The sequence below is a fragment of the Malurus melanocephalus genome, unplaced genomic scaffold (genome assembly GCF_030028575.1).
Source record: "Malurus melanocephalus ecotype Western Australia unplaced genomic scaffold, MMel_1.1 scaffold_25, whole genome shotgun sequence".
In the NCBI taxonomy this organism is placed as follows: domain Eukaryota; kingdom Metazoa; phylum Chordata; class Aves; order Passeriformes; family Maluridae; genus Malurus; species Malurus melanocephalus.
Window position 1 is genome coordinate 408,814 of NW_026623257.1, and position 20,488 is coordinate 429,301.

The 20,488-nt window shown below is 37.2% G+C and overlaps 1 protein-coding gene across 1 annotated transcript in view; it reads right to left on the reverse strand.

Moving 5' to 3' along the window:
- The window catches only part of CTNND2 (catenin delta 2), a gene marked incomplete at its 3' end in the record, with an annotated part of 536,496 nt that overhangs the window by 404,589 nt on the left and 111,419 nt on the right, over nucleotides 1-20,488 (reverse strand). Inside the window, exon 2 of the mRNA XM_057390373.1 lies at nucleotides 15,091-15,224. Within this exon, the coding sequence (XP_057246356.1) occupies nucleotides 15,091-15,224 (134 nt within the window). The remainder of the gene's footprint in view (nucleotides 1-15,090; nucleotides 15,225-20,488) is intronic.

The following is a 20,488-nucleotide window of genomic DNA, read 5'->3' on the forward strand; positions in this document are numbered from 1 at the left end:
TTTATCCACCAATTCTGTTGGCTAATCTATTTCATTGCTTGTCACTTAATATAAACAGTGAAAAGTATTAAGATTATACTTCAATTATAAGCTATCCTCAGTTTCTATCCTCTTTTTAAACCATTAAAAGKTAAGTAATCACAGTGGGGGAAATTTTAAGCCATTCTGCCCTTCCTCAATTTGTTTTTTCCATAGTCTACATAAAAAAGGTTTAAATAATAGTTTCAGTAAAATTGCACATTATCATAGAATCAATTTAGAATCACAGAATTTTGGTCTAGAAGTCACTTAGTTTCACCTCCCACTAAAAATATGATCATTTCCAACACCACATCAGGATTTATGTAGTTGACTGGAAAAGATCAAACTCACAGTCTTCCTGGTCACCTCTTCCATTATTACACTAATCCCTTCATGAAGAAAATTTTCCTGAGTCCAGTCTGAACTTCCCCAGGCTGTAATTTATGGTATTGCCCCTTGCTTTTCTCTACTGAGAAAAGTTTGGTGCTATCATCTTCCTCCTTCCTTTTGATGTTATTGTGGGCCAGACTAAGATCATGCCCTCAGCCTCTGCTTCACCTGGCCCAGCTCCCTAAAAATCACAGCTCCCTAACCTCTCCCATCACATCATGTGGTCTATGCCTCCAACCAGTTTAGTATCCCTGACTGTTTCTAGTTTCTCAACATACTCCCTGTATTGGGGGTTACCAAAATGACATACCTTTGGCCAAGAAACAGCTCCAAGTAGGGGTGGTAACAATTTCCTTCCATCTGCCAGTCCTATTCCTCCTCACTTCTAATGCAGCTCAGTCAACGGCGAGTTTTGTCTGCAGTGAAAGCACACTGCTGGCTCCTATTCAGCTTGACATTCTTAATGATCACAGATCCTTTTCAGCAGGGCTGTGACTCAGACAGGTGCTTCCCAGACATGGTGTTATTCCACCTCAGATGCAGAATTTCAGTCTGCTCTTTTATAAATACATGAGTTTCCTACTGGCTAAGTCCTCAGTTCATTCAAGGTCTCAGAATGATTTAAGACTGAAGCTCAATTTGGCTTTCCAAGCATCAACCTAATTTAGTATCATTCATAAATTTGCTGAGGGTGCATTCTGTTCAGTTSTGTCATCCCAATCACTGCAGAACTGAGTAGCAGGAGTACCAAAATCAACCCTTAARGTATTTTCACTTCTTACAGCCTGATAGTTGGTAAATTGTTTAGTTGGTAGTATTGATTATTACTCTTTCAGTATAGTAGTCCAGCCAATTTTCAGCCCACTCAACACCCAGCCCATGCTTCCTCAGCTCACTGCYGACAACAGTGTGGGAGAAGGCATCAGAAGTCTTAATTAAGTTACAGTTAACACCACATCACATGTGCTCTCCTCATTTACAGGCAAACAAAACACTGACTGCACTGCAGAAATTGGTGCTGACTCTTTCCAGGGACACGCTTGCCCTTCTYGTGTCTCGAAACAAGTCACAGGACWATGYRTTCCAGGATACTCCTGGAGACTGACACTGGCCTGTAACAGCCTATGTATGTATTCCTGAACCATTTTCCTTGCCTTTGTAAAGGCTGCTATAAGGTTAGACTCCTTCATCCTTCCTGCTATAAGGTTAGACTCCTTCTCAGGACTTTCCCCTTACTTACCATGTTTCCACTTGGATGACAGATGCCTTGCAGTTCTATTACTTAAATGAGCTCTTGTCAAACTTGGCATAGAGCCCCAAGAAACAGAATACATCAGTTTTCTCTAAACAGTCCTGAACCTGTGTCTCTGCCATGGAACTGTCACTTGTCTGGGAACAGCTGGAAAAAAACCCAAGAAAATTTCTGCTTTTTTTTTATGTTGTCACCATTACATTGCCTCCAACATTCAACCATGGACCCACAAATTTCCTGAGCTCGCTCTGGAAAATGTCTGCAGAATTGCTTACTGTTATTTTATGCTTTCACATTCAAGTCCAAGTAGTCTTTGGCCTTCCTGATTTCAATTTGTTTCCTTCAGAAGTAATGAAGGAGAAATTAAAGGTACTGTATGAAGCATTACAGCAAACTTGCATTCAACTTAAAGATCATGAGTCGTCTAAGGTTAGGAATTCTATATTCTTTGAAGAGATGGTGCAGGCTTTTTCTTCACTGACACAAGGTATCACATGTTCAAACTTTTATCCAGTAGGGAATGAAGGTGAAAAAATTTCTTTGAAGTCTCAGGAAACATTCCAGAAAAAAGAAATGAAAACAGATTAGTTTTCTCCTGCTATAAAGTAACTACTCTGACATCAGCATACAGCTGATGGTAACATTTAAATTTTCTTTTTAAAGTGAATGGAATTGAAGTAATCTTTCTCCTATTATGCTTCTTAGTAACAAATCGAAACAGTTTAAAAATTSCATGGCATTTTATTAATTAAACCAATTATTCTTGAACTCCAGGGAAAAAAGGCAGTGTTAGACCACAACTGCAAGGACACACTGATGTCACCATTTGATGACCCTTTCAAGTACATACAGAGAAAACAAATGCTAAAAATAAACATACCCAACTAGGAAGGTTTATGTCAAGAATATTCAAATTAAAAWCAGAATTATTTTGAGTAGCTTGTGCACCTTTGTCAATGTTAATACAATCCTCTGCAATGTTAACCTGAAGATTTTCACTTTTCCTAAGTCAGCCCATTCAGCCCCCACCACAATCACTGATAAGAGTTTAAACAACCCCTACACCTATTTTCAAGTAATAAAGATTGTTAATGCAGAGTAGGGATCAAAAAAGTCAACTGAAAAAACACCCTGTTAAACCTGTTTCATAACATGGAAATCTTCACAAATATCTAAAATACTGAACAGAAGAGATATAAATTAATATTCTTTTCTTAAAAGACTTTACTTCTCTGTATGCATACCTGTGCATTGCTATACTCAAAGGAAAGATTGACTGTATTAAAACTAAAAATAAAAAAGATAAACATTAAGGTGTGTAAGTTAGACAGAAAACATACAGAAAGTGTGCAGTTGGCCTCATAAAAGATATTACTATACCTATAAAATTTGCATTATAGCTACAGATTTACAGCCTACCTTATTAAATAAATGACAACCAAAAAAAAAAAAAAAAAAAAAAAAAAAAAAAAAAANAAACCAACAAAGGAACCCTATATACCATTCAAATTTAGTGTAAGAAACCATAAGGTAGCTCTTTGCATAACCACAGATTAATTGAGAGGGAATAGAAAAAGCTGTCAACACAAGAAAATCAGAGGCAAAACTGTATGTGGTGGGGAAAACTGAGAAGAATAAACTTCACATGAATCTCACCATAGACAGATGAAAAGAGGCGGGAATGYACTTGTTTCTGTTCTGACTAAACTGATGACAACCAGACATATTTCTTCRAATTCTTTCATTCCCAATGCATAAAAGAAACACCATTACATATGCCCTTTGCAAATCAAAGTCCAGTAAAACTACAGACAGTGTGAATGTCCTCTCTCTCATACRGAAACAATCTAGCAAAGATTTTAGGTATTGGACAATTTCTCATGCCAAATAAGGGAATGCACCTGCATATCACCACAAAACATAGGTCCAACAAGTACTTTTGCACCTTTTTTAGAAGTTTGTGGAATAAACTGTAGTTCACCTTCTAAAATTAAATTGAAAGCACTTAGTGGATTTCTCATCAGCCTTTAAATATTCATGTATTACTAAACAAATAAGTAATTTATTTAAGTTATTACCTTAGCTCTTCTGCATTTAGATAGGCATCACTGTCGCATATGCTATCAATTAATTTCTATTTCTGTGTCTGACAGAGAATCTGGCAGGTAAAGCACAGCACCAGCAGCAACGTTAATTCAGAATCAGCAAACAGGCGCTGTGTCAAACCTCAGTTTCAGTGACTATTAAATTTATTACAGACAACTGTTCAGGTTCCACAGTCCCTCATGCAGCCTCAGCGTAACAAACCCCTATGGTAGATGCTGGTGCTGAGGATGTTGAGGATGAGGGGTGCTTCCATCCCTGGACATACTGCAGTGGGGAGAAATCACTGCTGCTCACACCTTTCTACAGTGCTTCTCCATCCCAATGTGCACCTCAGTGGCACATCCAGTCCTCCTTCAGTGACAGAGGGGCTCACCCAGTGTTGTACCTTCTGCCATAATACAATTTGTTGTGCACACTGAAAGGGTATAGGATGAAACAACATTGGTAATTTAATCTCAATAATTTATTCACTGTTTATATAAGCCCTTAAGGACTTCTAGAGAATGTGAAAATAAGATGTAATTTTTTGGTTTTTACAGCTGCAGCACCACATATTGTGGTCAAASGTTTCAGAACAGTGTCCATGTACACATTGCAGACAGAGCTCATCTAACTCCATTCCCGTGTTGCAGTCACACAGAAAACACATCCTATCCCAGGTTTTTCCGTGCCTGAAAATTTTTGGCCRATAGAACAGCATCTTGGAGCTGTACCATGCAACTACCTTACTTTGTGACAAGAATGAGTACTATTTGGTTGGTCGCTGCCACAATTTGTGGTAAACTAACAAACAAAAAACTAATCCAAAGAATCATCTGTTTTCACAGCATACGCTACTGACAACATACAGTAAGAGAAAGAGCATCTTCTATTTTCTGTGACCTGGAACAAACAGAACAGCATAAAATGTGTTGGAACAGGTTTTCTTGTGCAAGCACTGCTTTGTGAAATAAAAACAGAAGTTTTAAAAAATAAAATWAAAAAAGGAATCATTTAAGGAGTCCTTTTCACCCTTCTAAACAAATTTAGTAATTTTGCAGTAATTCAAAATTACTAAATTCTGGAATGTCACAGTTTTGAAGATATCAATTAATTAAAYATGAGTATGCTGCTGAGTGACAGAAGAATGCCACAGCTCTTCCATTTCATCAAGCCTACTACAAAGCCGAGAATTTAAAAGCGAATCTGCTGACTTATTATGAAGAATCAGCCCTATTTATAGCATCAGATGCACTTACCCTCAAGAGGTCTGTCAACAAAAGCTTCAAATAATGACCTAGATTGACAATGAGCCGAACAAAGATAGGTCTAACTATGTACAGGTAAAAAAAAAAAAAAAAAAAAAAAAAAAAAAGAAAAAAAAAAAAAAAAAAAAAAAAAAAAAAAAAAAAAAAAAAAAAGAGAGAGAGGGAAAAAAATCTGCAACAACTTTGAGAAATGAAAATAATATTTTCCAGGGGTACCACAGTAAAACCTAAAGCACAGAGGTACTTCAGAAAATAACAATACTCTAAAAATATAAACAGGATTTTACCAAGATGTGTTACTCTCTTGGAATCAGACGGAGTGAACAAAATATTTACCACTTTCAAGGCAATAYACAGTACAATTCTTATATCCACTTATTTACAGCAAGACTCTGAAGATTGTGAAATACATAGAAGTGAACAGATAAAGTCATAATTTTTTTCCATTCTGCACTGCATTTTTTTTCATTTTTCACTGAAAAAATCTGTTGAAAATGGCCTAGCAATGTGAACTACAATTTTTCCTGGAGGAAGAGGCTGGTAATGGTATACAAACAGCTCAATTTAAATCTTATTTACACAGTCAGGCACATAATTGCACTGTGTTACTGTTGGGGTTGATGGATAATCATGACCATGGGATAACACTGCAACATGAATTGCAGGTTAGAGTGATGGAATACCACACTAAGCAGCAAAATGTCACTCCAGATTACTGAGATCATTATGTTGGAGGGCGCTACAAATCCAAGTAAGGAAAGCTCAAGGCAGACAGGAACTAGTAATGCATAAGACATGGGACTGTCTGAAAAATTTAAAGAATAATGTTTTTTGAGAAGTCCAGGAAAAACAAATGTGGCAACTAAAGGAACAGAGATTAAATTTGAGAAGTACAGCTCACATTTTGAAGCAACTAAGGAAATAGACTACAAGTAGCTATCTGGTGTGTTACAATCCAGACTGAAGAAACTGAGGGAATACTAACAGAAATAGAAGTTTTATTCTGTATGCTGTCRAGTAGATAACCAGTGGGAAGTTTTTACTTACAAAAGTTGATGTCACAAGTGATTATTACCCAAAAGGTAAATTTCTGCACASGAGAAAACAAAATTTCCAATCATGTGCTATAAAATAAGGGGACAAAGAGCTGTGACAGATCAAAGACACCCCTACCCCAGACAGCCCCCCTTCACACTCACTTAGACACCCATAATGAAGGAACACTCAGAAGAGATAAATAGAGGCTACATGACCTGAAGGCTCAGGGGAGAATAATGGCATGATTGATCACAAGTTGAAAAGGAAGCCAAACTCATCTCCCTGCCAAGGGAAACCCAAGGGTGCCTTTGTTTTAGACAAACTGACTGTATCAGCAAAGTATTTCTACTGTTTGCCTAAGTGCCTGTCCCTGAATGAAAGGAATGTAGGCGCAGAGCAAAACAAAACTAGTTTTGGGGGTTATGTTAGTTTTAGCTAGTTTTAGCTTCTGGTTAAAATAACGTAACTTCCATATGTACTAGATCTGCCCATAAAATAATATCCTACTAATCTAACCAAGTCTGACTTTTACTCATACAACTGTAATAGTGTTTAGATCACGGTTTTATGCTTTTCTCCAGATCCCAGTCATGCCCTCAGCATGTGACTTTGCCTCCTGTGATTCCACCTACAGTGAGTGATGGATGAAGTCCCAGTGCAACATCAGACTCCAGGCAATTGGGTTGAGCTGGGACACACCTCTTGTGAGACCCTCCTCACTCCCCAGGCTGCTGGTCTGGAGCCCCAGGCACACAGGACAGCTCAAACTCTTTGACTCAGAGGGCGATGGAGGAAGGAGCATGGTCCCCATTGGGGAGCCTGCTGGATTGCTTTATGTGAATTATATGGAACTCTTAYCAACCAAGTAACTCTTTCCTGAAAAGAGTTGCAGCCTTCAGCTGACTCCAAAAAACACATTCCTTTCTAGGGACTGGGGGATRCTCAACATCATAATGTTGAGCCTGTTCTACATAAATAAATTCCCATTTATATTGTATCAATTGTGTGGTGCAATTGCTGTACTCCACTAACTGTAATTTCTAATTTAATTGTGATTTGAGTGCATTGTTGTGYCTCTTTCAAATCAAAATCCCTTGTAGATGAAAGTAACATCAAATTAATTAAAGTTTTACTATATAAAAAATGAGTCCTCCAAATGTATCTAAAAGAATGTGGTCAAAAAGTATTGCACTATAACGAGGTCTCAACAAGAAAATACATGTAAGCTGCTATCATCTCACATCTACTCTCTAAAGAAAAAAAATATTATGAAACCTCTTAAAAAATAGAAAGGAGAAAAGCCTCTTCGGTCCTCAGGATTTGGATTTGCTCTTTGCATAGAAAAAGAAAAGTCATTTATGAAGAGTATCAAGGTACCCTCACATAAAGTCTGGTTCCATTGTTAAGATTGTTATAGGTTATACATCTAAAGCCTTCCTCCAAAATAAAGTCAGTGATGTTTCACCTAAAATGCAATGTTAACACTGGGAAAAGAATTATAAATTAAGCAATTAACTTGTCTACTATGAATCTTTAAAGTGTTTTGTTTTTTTTTTAAAGGATAATGTCCTTTGTTGTCCTTTTATCCCATTATATTAGAAAGATCCTCATCAGAAGCAACTAGAATTCAAATTTCTTTTTTTTCCTTCTCAGTGGAGGACGAAAAGAGAAGTACACTGTCCACATGCTGAAATAAATTTATTGTGTTATTCTAAACTGGTTTATTCTTATAATAACTCTRTAACTCAGGGCCTTAGCTAATGTTATTTGGGTAGTAATGTACCATAATTCTGGAGTAGACTTAAGTTTAAACTTAGTTTAGCATTTGCTAGGTTYTAGTTTTCATGTATGGGGATAAACAGAATTGTAACTTATTTTATCAAAACATAACATGCATAGAATTCAGTTGCCTCTAAAGTAGTTTTACCTAGAAATACAAAAGATTTAAACTACCCATGTGAAGATATAGTTTTATTTAGCAGCAAATCCATCAGGAGTAGAAAATAATATCATGTTAGAAAACACACAGAAACAGATGGGGAAACACAATAGAAGTAGTAAAGTTTTAAAATTATATAAAGGAAAAAATTGCTAAAATAATTACAAAAATCAAATCACCTTCAAAAATCCCATTTAAGACCAAGCTGCATGAAAAGTACTGGCAAGACAACTTAAAGGAAATGGCTCACTGTGGAATCTGAAAAGTGCTTTTTAGTGGGTTTTTTTTTTTTTTTTCCTTTCCAGAGAAGACAGAAGAAAGAAAAACAATCACTGAAGCATTCACACTTTTGTCTTTTAAAAGCGCTTTATTTTGTCTGTACAAGAGATGTGGTGGTTTTGAAAGCCAAGGAACTCCAGCCTCAAACATTTTCTATGGAAATGAAARTTACTGTTGATGGATATTGCCTAATTCAAGCACAAAAAGAGAAAAATACTGAAAACAGGTTCTATAGCTAAGTCTCATAAAGATTATAACTTGCTTTCAGAGAAAGAAGTGRGACAGAATCGTGGCACACCCAAAACTTCCACTCCCCCTTTACAACTACATAGTCWTATTGTGCTAGACTTTCTGAATAATTCCAAATACTACATGAAAGTTGATTAAACTCATGGCCTAAAGCATACATTGACAACAGCCATGCTAAAAAGCCCAATACTTGCAAACAAGTCGACACACTGATCCAACAGCCCTTCACCAAAAGAGAAAGAAACACACTCGACCTCCTATAACCCAAGGCTGCCAACTCATCTTCGCATTTTTTCAACCCACTCAGCTCCCCAGAAGCACTCCTCACATGGCTGCAAAAGTACGTGTTTGCCATTAAAGCCAAGGGAGATGCGTCAGAATGGGAAAAGGCACAACTTGACTTGCTTCCTCTAAGTATTTTAAGCTCAATCGCCCTCTCAAGTAGCTTTGAGGTGAAATAAGGAAKCTCTTCCACTACACTGGTTAAAAAAGTCAGGCTTAGGAGTGAAAACATTTTTTGTTTAAAAAGTCTAATGAATGATACCAGAGAATCAACAATCTTAAGAAGTTATGTTAGAAATTTAATATACTAAAATTCAAATTCTGTTGGCATCGAGATCAATATTATTATTTTCACAGGTTATCTTTATTTCAAGTTTGAAATTATTCCACTAATGGCAAAAAAGTAAGCTAAGGCAGAAGTGCTTTTGGATTACCAAAAGCGTGTTCATATAYTGGCTGCCTGATAAGAAGGATACTTTGCCTTTCTTTGTGATAGCCTTTATTAATGCTTTAAATTAGCATTTGACTGAGYGGTTGCTAAGTGGCATTCTATCCAGCTTCTCTGAAATTCTTGGCTTTGAAATACTAATTTTTCAACATTACTTCAAGTCAAAATAGTATCATATTTAACTCTAATTTTATTCTGATAATTAGCGTTTTATTCCCYCTCTTCAAATATGGTTTTGCTGGGAGGATATATTGCTTCAATACTCCTCTATCACACTAAATCTTCACAGAAACCTTTCCACTCCCAGCTCATTTCAAACTATCCCAAAAATACTTTGAATTATCACTGCAACCTTTTATCAGTGCAGCAATTTTTACTTTCTCCATACTGCACCTTCTGTGGGTACTGCCCCTTTGGCATGACTTAACGAGATACAGAGTTCTGAACAGGAATTATTATTACTTTTCCACATCTCAAGTCTTCTTAACTTCTGTTTCCTGACAAGCACAACATAAATGCACTCATGTCTACTCAAAGAACTGCATGAAACCTGTCCCAGACTAAATCAGGAACCTGYGAATCTTACAGAGCAGGGAGGATAGTAGCTATTTAAATGATGATTTCCTTTTTCAACAGGCAATGTGATGATGCACTTCAAAATTTCTCCACCTGACATTCACTTTTCCGGTAGGGGAATTGTTCATCTCAAAAGCAATTCCCATCAACCTGGAAATGCATCTGGGAACCAGTAGCTGTACTCCAAAGCCTTGTATTCCAATAATGTGTTGGTCTGTCCAGCAACTTAGAAGAATGGTATCCACTGTATAGGTTTAGGCTATTCTAAGTATATCATACATCCAAGTCTAGTTCTTGTCTTAAATCAATATATTAATGAAAATAGAAGAGGAATATCTCTGTGGAATATTTTAAAACCCAACTGGAAACAAGGGAGTTCTATAACTAAGGAAGTGAATATACTGACATGCTACTTAAGAGAGATTATGAAAGAAATATCTATTGATTGAATATAATTAGCATGGGTTTGAAATAGAGATGCTAAAACTTTTAAAGACAGAAACAGAGCCTGATGTTTGAGGGGAAGCAAGAGATGAATATATTGTCATTGAACCAATTTAGAAAACCTGCTGAACACTTGATATWACTAGAGTAATTACTGGTACCCATAAGGCAAGAATGGGGTTTTATTTTGGTGAGCATCACATAATACAACRTGGCATGCATTATATTAGGGGAAACAGTGCATATGTCATTCTGTAATCAGACTTGGGGCACAATACTCGGATGACTGTATGAAATGTCATGACTGGCTGATCAGACTAGATGATTTCACATCATCCTTCTGGACTTAAGGTCTTAAAAAAAAAGGCTGAATTGAAATATCCATCTAGATATGTGATTTTTTTTTTTATAAAACTTCAACCATGATATAAGGACAAGAGGAAAACAATCTGTCAAAGAAAAAAACTTCAAACTTCTAGAGCCATTTCTATCTGCAGTGTAASTTACATGTACGTATGTAAGATGAGCATGGTATACAATAACTCTGTTTCCAAGGAGCACTAACACCTAATGTAAATGATAACTTAAGTCAAGTCAGATTAATGTATTAGTCTTATTTAATACTGACGTGCATAATAACACTTAGCAATTATTGCCCCGTATGTGATTTTTAGTAYAGCTTTAAGTCACAATATTTGGACAAACAATGAGCTTTCTACTGGAAAAATATAGAAAATTTTAAAAGCTACGTAAGTCACTTTAGAAACTAGTCTTACAAAACCAAAAGRAAAATCCAACCTAAAAGACCCAAGGCAAAACCAAGAGTCACTAGACACCAAAAAAGCCAAATACTTCTGTTTTCTCTGAAAGCAGCAATATGATTTTAAGAGTGTGTTAATCAATATTTATTTAAACAGTGTGAGAGTCTAATTTTTTTTTCTTGAAAGGTGAAATGAAGACAGGCAACTGGAAACAAGTATCTTTCTTTTAAATATGTATGTATAAAAAAGATTAAAAAAAAAAAAGTTAAACATTGTCACAGCTTCTTCTTTGCATAAGTTTCCTGAAAGAAAAAGCTGTTCTCTGAAACAGGCTGCTATTAAAATGCTAAAGGAATCTGGAGCCACAAAGAAAACAAATTATACTATTTTTGAGTTGAAAATAGCTGTCCATGCTTCAAAATGGATCTTACTCTTAGTAAATTAATTTATCTCATGTTTTCCAAGTGTTTCTATAAAAATAAAATCTGCCAAAACAAGCCTCTGCTAGGTCACTACAATCCTCCTCAGCTTCCAAGGGAGCCGTTTTCTGTATGCCAAGAACCAGAGTACTGTGAACTACATATGTCTGGAGATTTCCAGGAAAAGCATCAGCTTCATTACATATTTACTCCAAAGGCTCCCCAGCAGCTATTTCTACCTTCAAAAGAGCATCATCAACAGCTCTCTTCCCAGGATGTTTTTTAACAAGTGGGCTCAGAAGTCTCTTTTGCAGGTGGTAATTCCCAATCAGAAGCACATCATACTTTCTGCAGAAGCAGTTACATCTATCACATACATCCTCACAAATATGGTATCTCCCTTTTTTGTTGAAGAATTTTACCCATATTTACAGATACAAAAACAGATGAAAAAGCAGAAAGAGAAAGGGCCTTGTTTYTTCTAAAACCTATGAAGCGTTGGCCCAAAGGTGTTTGCCATTATATCATAAGAAAGAAAAGAAATTCTCCTTMATACATTTTTTATAGCATGGGAAACTGAATTTATGTGTTCATTGGTTGATTTATCTTCAAAGATCTGGATACTGTCTACAAAACCCCAAACAAACAAACAAAAACAATACAAAAAACCTTAAAACAAAAGTTTTTATTTTCACAGAAGTTATTTACTGTTCCTCTTCATAAGGACTGCTTGAGAATAGCTAAGCCAAAGGTCACTGTCTGGCATCTCAGTTTCCTAGACATGTGGTGTATGATTCTGACCTTGCCTCCAGCAATGCCAACCAACCTTAAGAAAGTTAGCAGCAACAGATAATAAATGGATTCATGTTCCATATCAATCACTTTTCAATTGAATCTCAGAAGTCTGAAACCCAAAAGTGAACGCTTGTCCAGAGGTAAAGCACAAATGAAATGGCTTATATTTCAAAGCAACGAGTTCTGCATTTGCATTTCCCCAAATCAACCTAACTCCTCAACAACAACACAAAGGCTTCTATTCCTCTTTTGACAGATATCCTCAGCTTGAAAAGCACGTGGCTTCTCATTGATCACGACAATCACAGGTATGATTTGACATTTGACATATCAAGCACAATTTTTCAACCCAATAAACTTTTTAGACCAAATTGATCCATTCCTCAAAATATGAGAGCACAGGGACATGTGTTTTTCAAACAAAGCACAGCAAAAAAAATTCAGTGAAATTTTCTGACTTTATAATTAAAGTTTTACATAGATTTTATTACAGTAAATAACTATAACATTTGTTACATTTATTACTACTTCTCTGTGCCTTTMATGTCTCCTGCCCTCTTCAAAGATTGCAAACACCTCTTACAGTCATTGGTATCATAAACACCACTGTTTACTCTGTTGCCATTGCTYAGTGACCATGTTCTATTTATGTTATGAGAAGCAACACATGAAGTTAGCCCAAGTGTTCCAAGAGAAAGAATGCAAGGAGACCTTTTAAAGCTATATGTCAGCACAGATGAAGAAAATGTAATATTTGTTTTGTTGAAAAACAGCTTAATTATGAGCTCAATCATCTTTCTCCATACTGGCAGTACTTTTGAATAATAGTTTATCTCTAGATATATTTTTGACTAAAATCGAAGACATATGGAGCAAAATCACATACCAAACAGTAAAGTAACTCATTCTTTTTTCTAAAAAGCAGGGGGCTGTCCATTTGTACAGTCAGTGAGAAACTTAATTTCATTTACTCCTATAATGGAAAATCAGTTCAATGTATTTTGTCTGTCTGAAGTACAGCATTGTGACATCACCTAGAATTTTTCTAACAGAACATTAAATAATGGATGTGTGTCAAAACGCAATATTGTGGAGAAAGGAAAACCTCAAAAGCAAGTTTGGCTTTTGGCTTGGTTGCTCATTATTATTATTATTATTATTATTATTATTATTATTATTATTATTATTATTATTATTATTATTACTTGGTTTTGAGCTTAGTACAGTCTTCAAGCTTCAAGATAGGTCTGACCAGAGATACCTGTCAAGAAACAAGTTTTGTTAAAAGAACTGTTAACTTTTGGTACCTTGCACCAGAATAGGTCAAGACATTATCTTTTTAGTCAGCACTACCTTAAATTTGCTGGCAARGCTGTTCTTGGTGATAAGTAAATGTAGAACTACTTTATTACAAGCTCCTTTTTGCTGTGGTTCACAGGAATCAGAAATAGCTTTGCTAATATATTGCCATTTGAAATCCTTTTCATCTAGTGGATTCAGCACCAATTGCCTCTAGTACTCAATTCATTGATTTATAGGGGTGGGAGTTTTGTTTGTAAAACACATGACCAGGGGTAAACTAGCAATCATCACAACACTAAACAACAGAGAAGTTCTTGCCACTGTTCCATACTGTGATTCACATTCTAACAGGCAGATACATCTTCTACCTACGCAACTTCCCTGGRCAATCTTTGAGCACCAGAATAAAAACTAAGGCAGGTATTTTTCTACAAAATAATGCAGTGACACAGGTTGAAACACTGGTATGTGCCCAAGTAATGCTATTGACATGAAAGAGAATACAAACACCTAAACTATGGGCAATTTTCAATTCCAATGATGTGTCATAAATGTCAAGAAAAACTCCACATTGCAACGTTTCTTTCTTGCGCTCCTCTTTTCAGAACAGAAAACATGACTAACCTTTAACACCCAAAGAGAGAACTGGCATATAGCAAAACACCCAATGAAGAGCAATGCCATAATTTTTATAAAATCTCTACAACTCAGCAGCTATTATCCCAGTGCTGGCAGATATCATAAGCTGAATTCATGCATTAATTTAAATCAAGMAGCAATGAATGCCTTTGGAAGTGAAAGAACATTGCTTTATAATGGGAAATTTAGACACCTTCAGCAAGGAGAAAGCTGCCTAAAAGTAGCTGTCTTTAATGTTTCTCTTTGAATTCCTGTTCATGCTGTTGAAACAAATGAGGTAGTGACAGCGGCCATCTTCTAATGTACAAAGAGGCATTCAAAGCAAAATCTCTGACACTCAGCCCACAAAAATTTACATAAAAAGGTCCAAACTCATCTTATTAGCATCAAACAGACCATCACACTGAAGACACTTTTTGTAAAAAAGTATAATACTTTTGGTTTTAATCATCCATAACTGAATGCCTCAATCTACCCAGTTTTGCCCCGAGATAATCTCACATCAAGTTTTACACAAAAGAACCCCCAAAACCGTGAATATAAATTTAAGTATTACTTTTAGTAATACTTTTAAAATTCCACTATAACACATCTTCTCCACCATTCATCTTTCTATAACTCTTACATTAAATGACTACATACAAAGTATGTAATGTCACATGCCGACTACCAACATACGGATTTCTGAAAAGCACCATCCACAGTAAAGAGTGAAAGTGGAGAATAAAACAAGCAATTCAATTAAATTATAATAAATTTACTGTMGGAAAGCTTACAGAAGTATACTAAGACATGAAGAAATAGTTAACATTCTTTGTGAAATGTGTTTGTGAACTAAATTATTCAGATATCAGCTATGAAACATTTGTAAATGATGCAGATGCAGATGCATCACTTGCCTACCTGTTCTTTGACTGAAGCTAGAATGGCAGAGGTTGTCTCAGTTTCAGAGCCATCGCCATTGGATGTGTTCAACACAGGACTAAGGGAACTTGTCTTGTCAGAAGACGAGGGCTGGTCTGGAACAGGCATAGTTTCTGCAGTTCATGGAAAAATGAAAAAATGAATTTATTATAATCAACCAGATAAATATGAGAAATAATATACATATAAGAATAATAATACTCATTTGAGGTAAAAATTGTAGAACATGCTTCTGTTCTGTAATATAGAATATATCCCATTTAAAATGAAAGAGATTTCTGAATATTTTTTTTTAAATTATTACAATTATCTCCCAGTCTTCCTCTGAAATTTTTACCATCAGTACATGTGAAGAGGATTCAAATMATTTATATCTGTGATTTTTGTATACTATTCCAGTGGCAGCACACAGCATAAAATTATAGTATCATGAAAGCAATGAATCATGAAACGCTTTGCAAACAGAAAAGCAACAAATGATACATGAGAGAAGTATAAACCATCTAGTGCTGACTTGCTAACACACGTGATTATTTAACATGTACTATATTTTAAGCCTAGGTAACTTACATAGCCTTTGTTCTAGTCTAGAAGGTGATTTTGACAACATTTTATCAGAGTATTTTTGAGAAAAACAGCACACCAGTTGTTAGGCCAGTTTTAAGACCTTTTACAAAAAAAAAGAAAAAAAGAAGAATCTTGGCACATGAAGGCATTTCTAACATTTCTTTTTAGAGGGTAAAATAGTGGTGTGACAGTGGAATGATTTATCTTTCTGAAGGCTAAGCTACAGAGTAGTATCTCTTTTTAAATGTCACCATAGGCACATCTCTAGAGGCAGACACGTTGTGCCACATTCCAAAAGTAAAGGCACAGAGCGGCAGCTTGCATAGTTATGCGCAGGCACGCGCATAACGTTAGGATAAAATCATGCTCATGGGGGAATTGGCCAGAATTATTCTGTGGAACAGAAGTGGCCCACCGGCTGCCAGCTGGATGGGCCTCCTAAAGAGCAGTGGGGATATTCAGAGCACTCACCACTCACATCAGAAACAAAGCTCCTGCCTTGGCTCTATTCTGCTAAAGTATAAAACAATAGAGCTTTTTCTGGAAGCAGTGAGAAGAGTGAAAACAGTAGGAAAGGGTAGTTGGTAAAAGCAAATATAACATTCAATACCCAGACCAAGAATGCCCACACTATTCTGGAAATTGGAGCTCTAAAAGAAGGGAAGATGACATGCTATAAAGCTTTGTCTCTGAAGCCACTGTGCTGCCTGAGAACACACATTTAGCCCTGCTGGGTAGCATTTTTTGAAAGCTTTCTGAAGCTCACGACACTGGCATATGTAAGTCAAAAACATGAAAACACAGATTATTCATTAAAAAAGCCAGTAATTTGTTGGAAGAAAAATCTCTCTAAATTTCAGRGTAGATTAGTTTCTATATTGAAAAATGTGATTATATATAATTTTAATTAAAGAAGCAATATATTTTCACAYAGCTTACTTTTTGTAAGCAAATCTTACTGAAAATGGTAAATAATGAATTTTTGGCTCTAGTAATATATTTGCCCCAGACACAGCCATTATTTGAAGTTAAACAATAAAAGCTTGGAGGATCTGCCTGCCTTTTTTTTATCACAAGTAAAAGCAGACCATACAAAATTCCTACGCAATTCCAGTACCTCAATCTAAATGGACTTTTGGACTTACATTTTCTTGTTTTGTTAAACAAAAGAATCTGCTTCTGTTGTAAGAAGTTTACTAGTTTGTTTAATTGTCATAGAACTAAACTTGCTAYTGGCTTGTAAAGTATCACAGAAAAGACATGTAGGCACACACATAGAAATGCTTATTCTGTTACGTTGCTTTCAAACAATCTAGTTGTTTAATTTGCTCAATTAATCAATATYAATCAATAATCACAGCATCACAATAGAAATAAAAGTAATTTTCAATGTGGCTATTTACCTGGAAACAAAATGGCCTAATACTTGATCTTGTAACCTAACAGAGTGATATTTATAACCTAATATCACCCTGGCATGCACTCTGGGTGGTGGGAAGCTGTGCTTCCTGCTCAGAGCAGCTCACCAGGGTGACACATGGAACTACAGCAGCATGAGACCCAAAGAAATGCATCCCGGGACTGCACTGGGGTGGGAAGAAACACCAGAGCTGTGAATAAGGCGCCTGGTGAAATGTTTTCAGGCGCACTGGCTGAGAGTAGCTCCCCTGCTGCATGCTGCTTTCCCTGCAGAGGTGAGGAAGCTTTTTGGAAAAAGCCCCTTTGAGTGCTCAGCTCGTCCCCAAGCTCTCCCAACGCTGCCTGACCCCCGGTGGTGGGGAGGCTCTGCTGAACYGGCTGTTTCATAAACTTTTAATTGAGCTCAGTCTTGGCATAAGAAATTGGACATTCTCAGGTTTCAGTGGGACTTAAAACTGCCAGTATTGTAGAATTACAAAAAAAAAAAAATATGGTTGAAATGAACTTCTGTGCCTCTAGCCCACTACCAAATCGCTAGACAAGGCAGATTTTTTCCTGTCATTTCACATATTTAACCCACAGAATCATCCTGCACAGTTTCTCTCACTGCAACCTTCCCTTAGCCACCTCCCTCTGCTCCAAGCTCCGTTGGCCTTATCAAGAGAGAACTTGCTTTTCTGTTTAATATAATATATTTAAGCTCCCTGTTTCCTGCACTGTTCAGCATGGATACAAAAAACCTAATAATTCCATCATTGTCTTCAAAAAAGCATTTTCTCACATAATGATGATGACCATGGTACCTTTCCTTTTTCTCAGCTTCCCTTCCCTAAAATAGCCACCCCGATTCTTTTYATTTTCCATCATAAAGTAAGTTGGCTGATAGCCTTTTAACCCACACTCCTGGGAACTTAGCACCAAAAATAAAGGGAAAATTAGAGGAAGTACAAGAAAAAAAATAAAAGCTAAGCAGCTTAACAGAATACACCATAGCTGAGAAACAAGAAGTAAATCGGCTACATTTAATTTCCACAACAGCAACACTATTTCCTATCTGTGTCACAAAAACACAGATGAGATTCTGTAAGTCAGAGCATATACATGSTCCTGAGAGAACCAAATTAAAATCTTAGACAATCATAGACAGCCGAACAGGGAAAATACTACCAGCCTTTTGGGAACATACTGGGAAATCAAACATAAATAATTCATGGATTCCCGTATTCCAAAGCACTGGCAAAATTCTGACTAGAGTTTGACCCTTTTTTCTCTCCTGTCCTTCTAAGAGCATCTAAAAAAATTGATGTAAATTTAATGAAAAAACCCAGCGATGCTATACATCCAAATAAGACCACCCTTTCCCTACCTGGGTGCGGGTGTCCGGGTGTCGGCCCCGCAGAGCGGCCGGGGCTGCTCCGGACGGTGCCAGCGGCTCCAGCGGCTCCAGCACAGGGCACGACTGAGCCCCTGAGCCCCGGGGAAAGCCTGGCCAAGGGAGGGCAAAACGCTGCCCAAAAAGGGCAGCCGGGGCTGAGCCARGGGAACCGTGCGGGAAACAGCCCTGAGAGCCCCGAGGGGACAGCGGGAGTGGGGACGGACGGAGGAGAGACCCGGCACGGATGGATGGCCCTGCGCCGGGGAGGGACCCGGCGGGACTGGGGTGCCCCCGGAGTTTGGGACCGTCCCACGATGGAGCGGGGCAAGCGTGAAGAGGAAGACCAGCAGAAAGCTGCCGGGCAGAAATGGACCTGGACGCCATCTGAACATGAGCCAGCGTGTGCCCAGGTGGCCGAGAAGGCCAATGGCATCAGCAAYGGTGWGGCCAGCAGGACCAGGGCAGGGATTGTCCCYCTGTGCTCAGCACTGGTGAGGCCACACCTCGAATCCGGTGTTCAGTTTTGAGTCCCTCACTACACGAAGGACACTGAAGTTCTGGAGCAAGTATAGAACAGCTGAGGAAGCCGGGGTTGTTTAGCCTCGAGAAAAGGAGGATCGGGCAAGACCTTATCRCTCCCTACAACTGCCTGAAAGAAGGTCAGGGTTGGTCTCTTCTGCCAAKCAATGCATGGTGCAACAAGAGGAACCAGACTCAAGCTGCACCAGGAGAGGTTCAGACTGGATATTAGAAAAAAAATTCTCCACCAAAAGGGTTGTCAAGAATTGAAACAGTCTGGCCAGRGAACTAGGGAAATCATCATCCCTGGAACTACTCAAAACACAGGTAGTTGAGGTGCTTAAGACATATTTTAGTGGTGGACTCACAGAGCTAGTTAATGGTTGGACTCAATGATCTCAGAGGATCATCAGTTTGTACTTCTGTGATCCAAACTTTTGTTATTAGACCACACAATTGGCAACAGTAATAACATGACATTCATAACTGGGAAATAAAAAGACTACATTCCTTCTGTGACCCTTGGGATGGCAGTGGATGCTGGATGGCACACATCCTTCCTTCTGAGAGGATTTAATGCCTTGTCTAAGTTGATACAACCAACATAGCTAGTTCCAAGGTCAAATTGCAGAAGTCTCTTCAGGGTGAACTCAGGTACAGAGGTACACTCTACACTATAAATAAATCCTTAGATAAAACAAAATATTTATAGGGTTTCAAAATGCATATGAAAATGGCAATGTCAGGTGTTGAGGTTTCACTTTAAAGTTTAATTTTGCACATACACTTTTACATAGGTTATGGGCAGAGATTTACTAAATAAGGAACTAAAGAGGTATAGCCATGAAGGGGTCATTGGTAAAAGCAGTTTGGTGCCATAGTTCTCTAATTACACGTTGCCACTATTTCTGCTCTTTCTCAGATGGGGTAGTTACATCTGTCTTTCACTACCTTACTCTCCTCCTCCACATCAGGAATAACTAAGCCTCATTCATGGAAAAGAAAATCTAGAACTGAAGAAGCCACAGCATCAATGCTTAAAGAAGATGGGAATGTTGCTTAAAGAGGCAGAGTTTCATTTTTGAGTATTAGATTGAAATTTCTTTAAAARTCACTGTTAATGTTGTTTATAAAATCTAACATTTAAGTTACCTTTTCGTGGCTAGAAAAGTGCATATAGATTAAAAATCTCCAAAAAAAGCAACCAACTCCACAATGTCTGAAAATCTAAGGCAAAAGCCAAGCCAGCCACTACACTGGCAACTGYATCAAATTATAGAAATCAGAAAATCCAAATATCTTTCTTTAATAAAAGGATATTGTAATAAGAAACACGTACTCATCAGTGAGTTCTTCCTGTACAATGAACCATTAATCAGTGAGTGCATTCATTATAAAAGWGTAAGTCATGCTGTCTTACTGCAMAGTAATCAAATCTGGTGTGTTACTGAGCTCATCTGAAAAACCATGAATGATACTGAAGTAGCCTTGGATAAG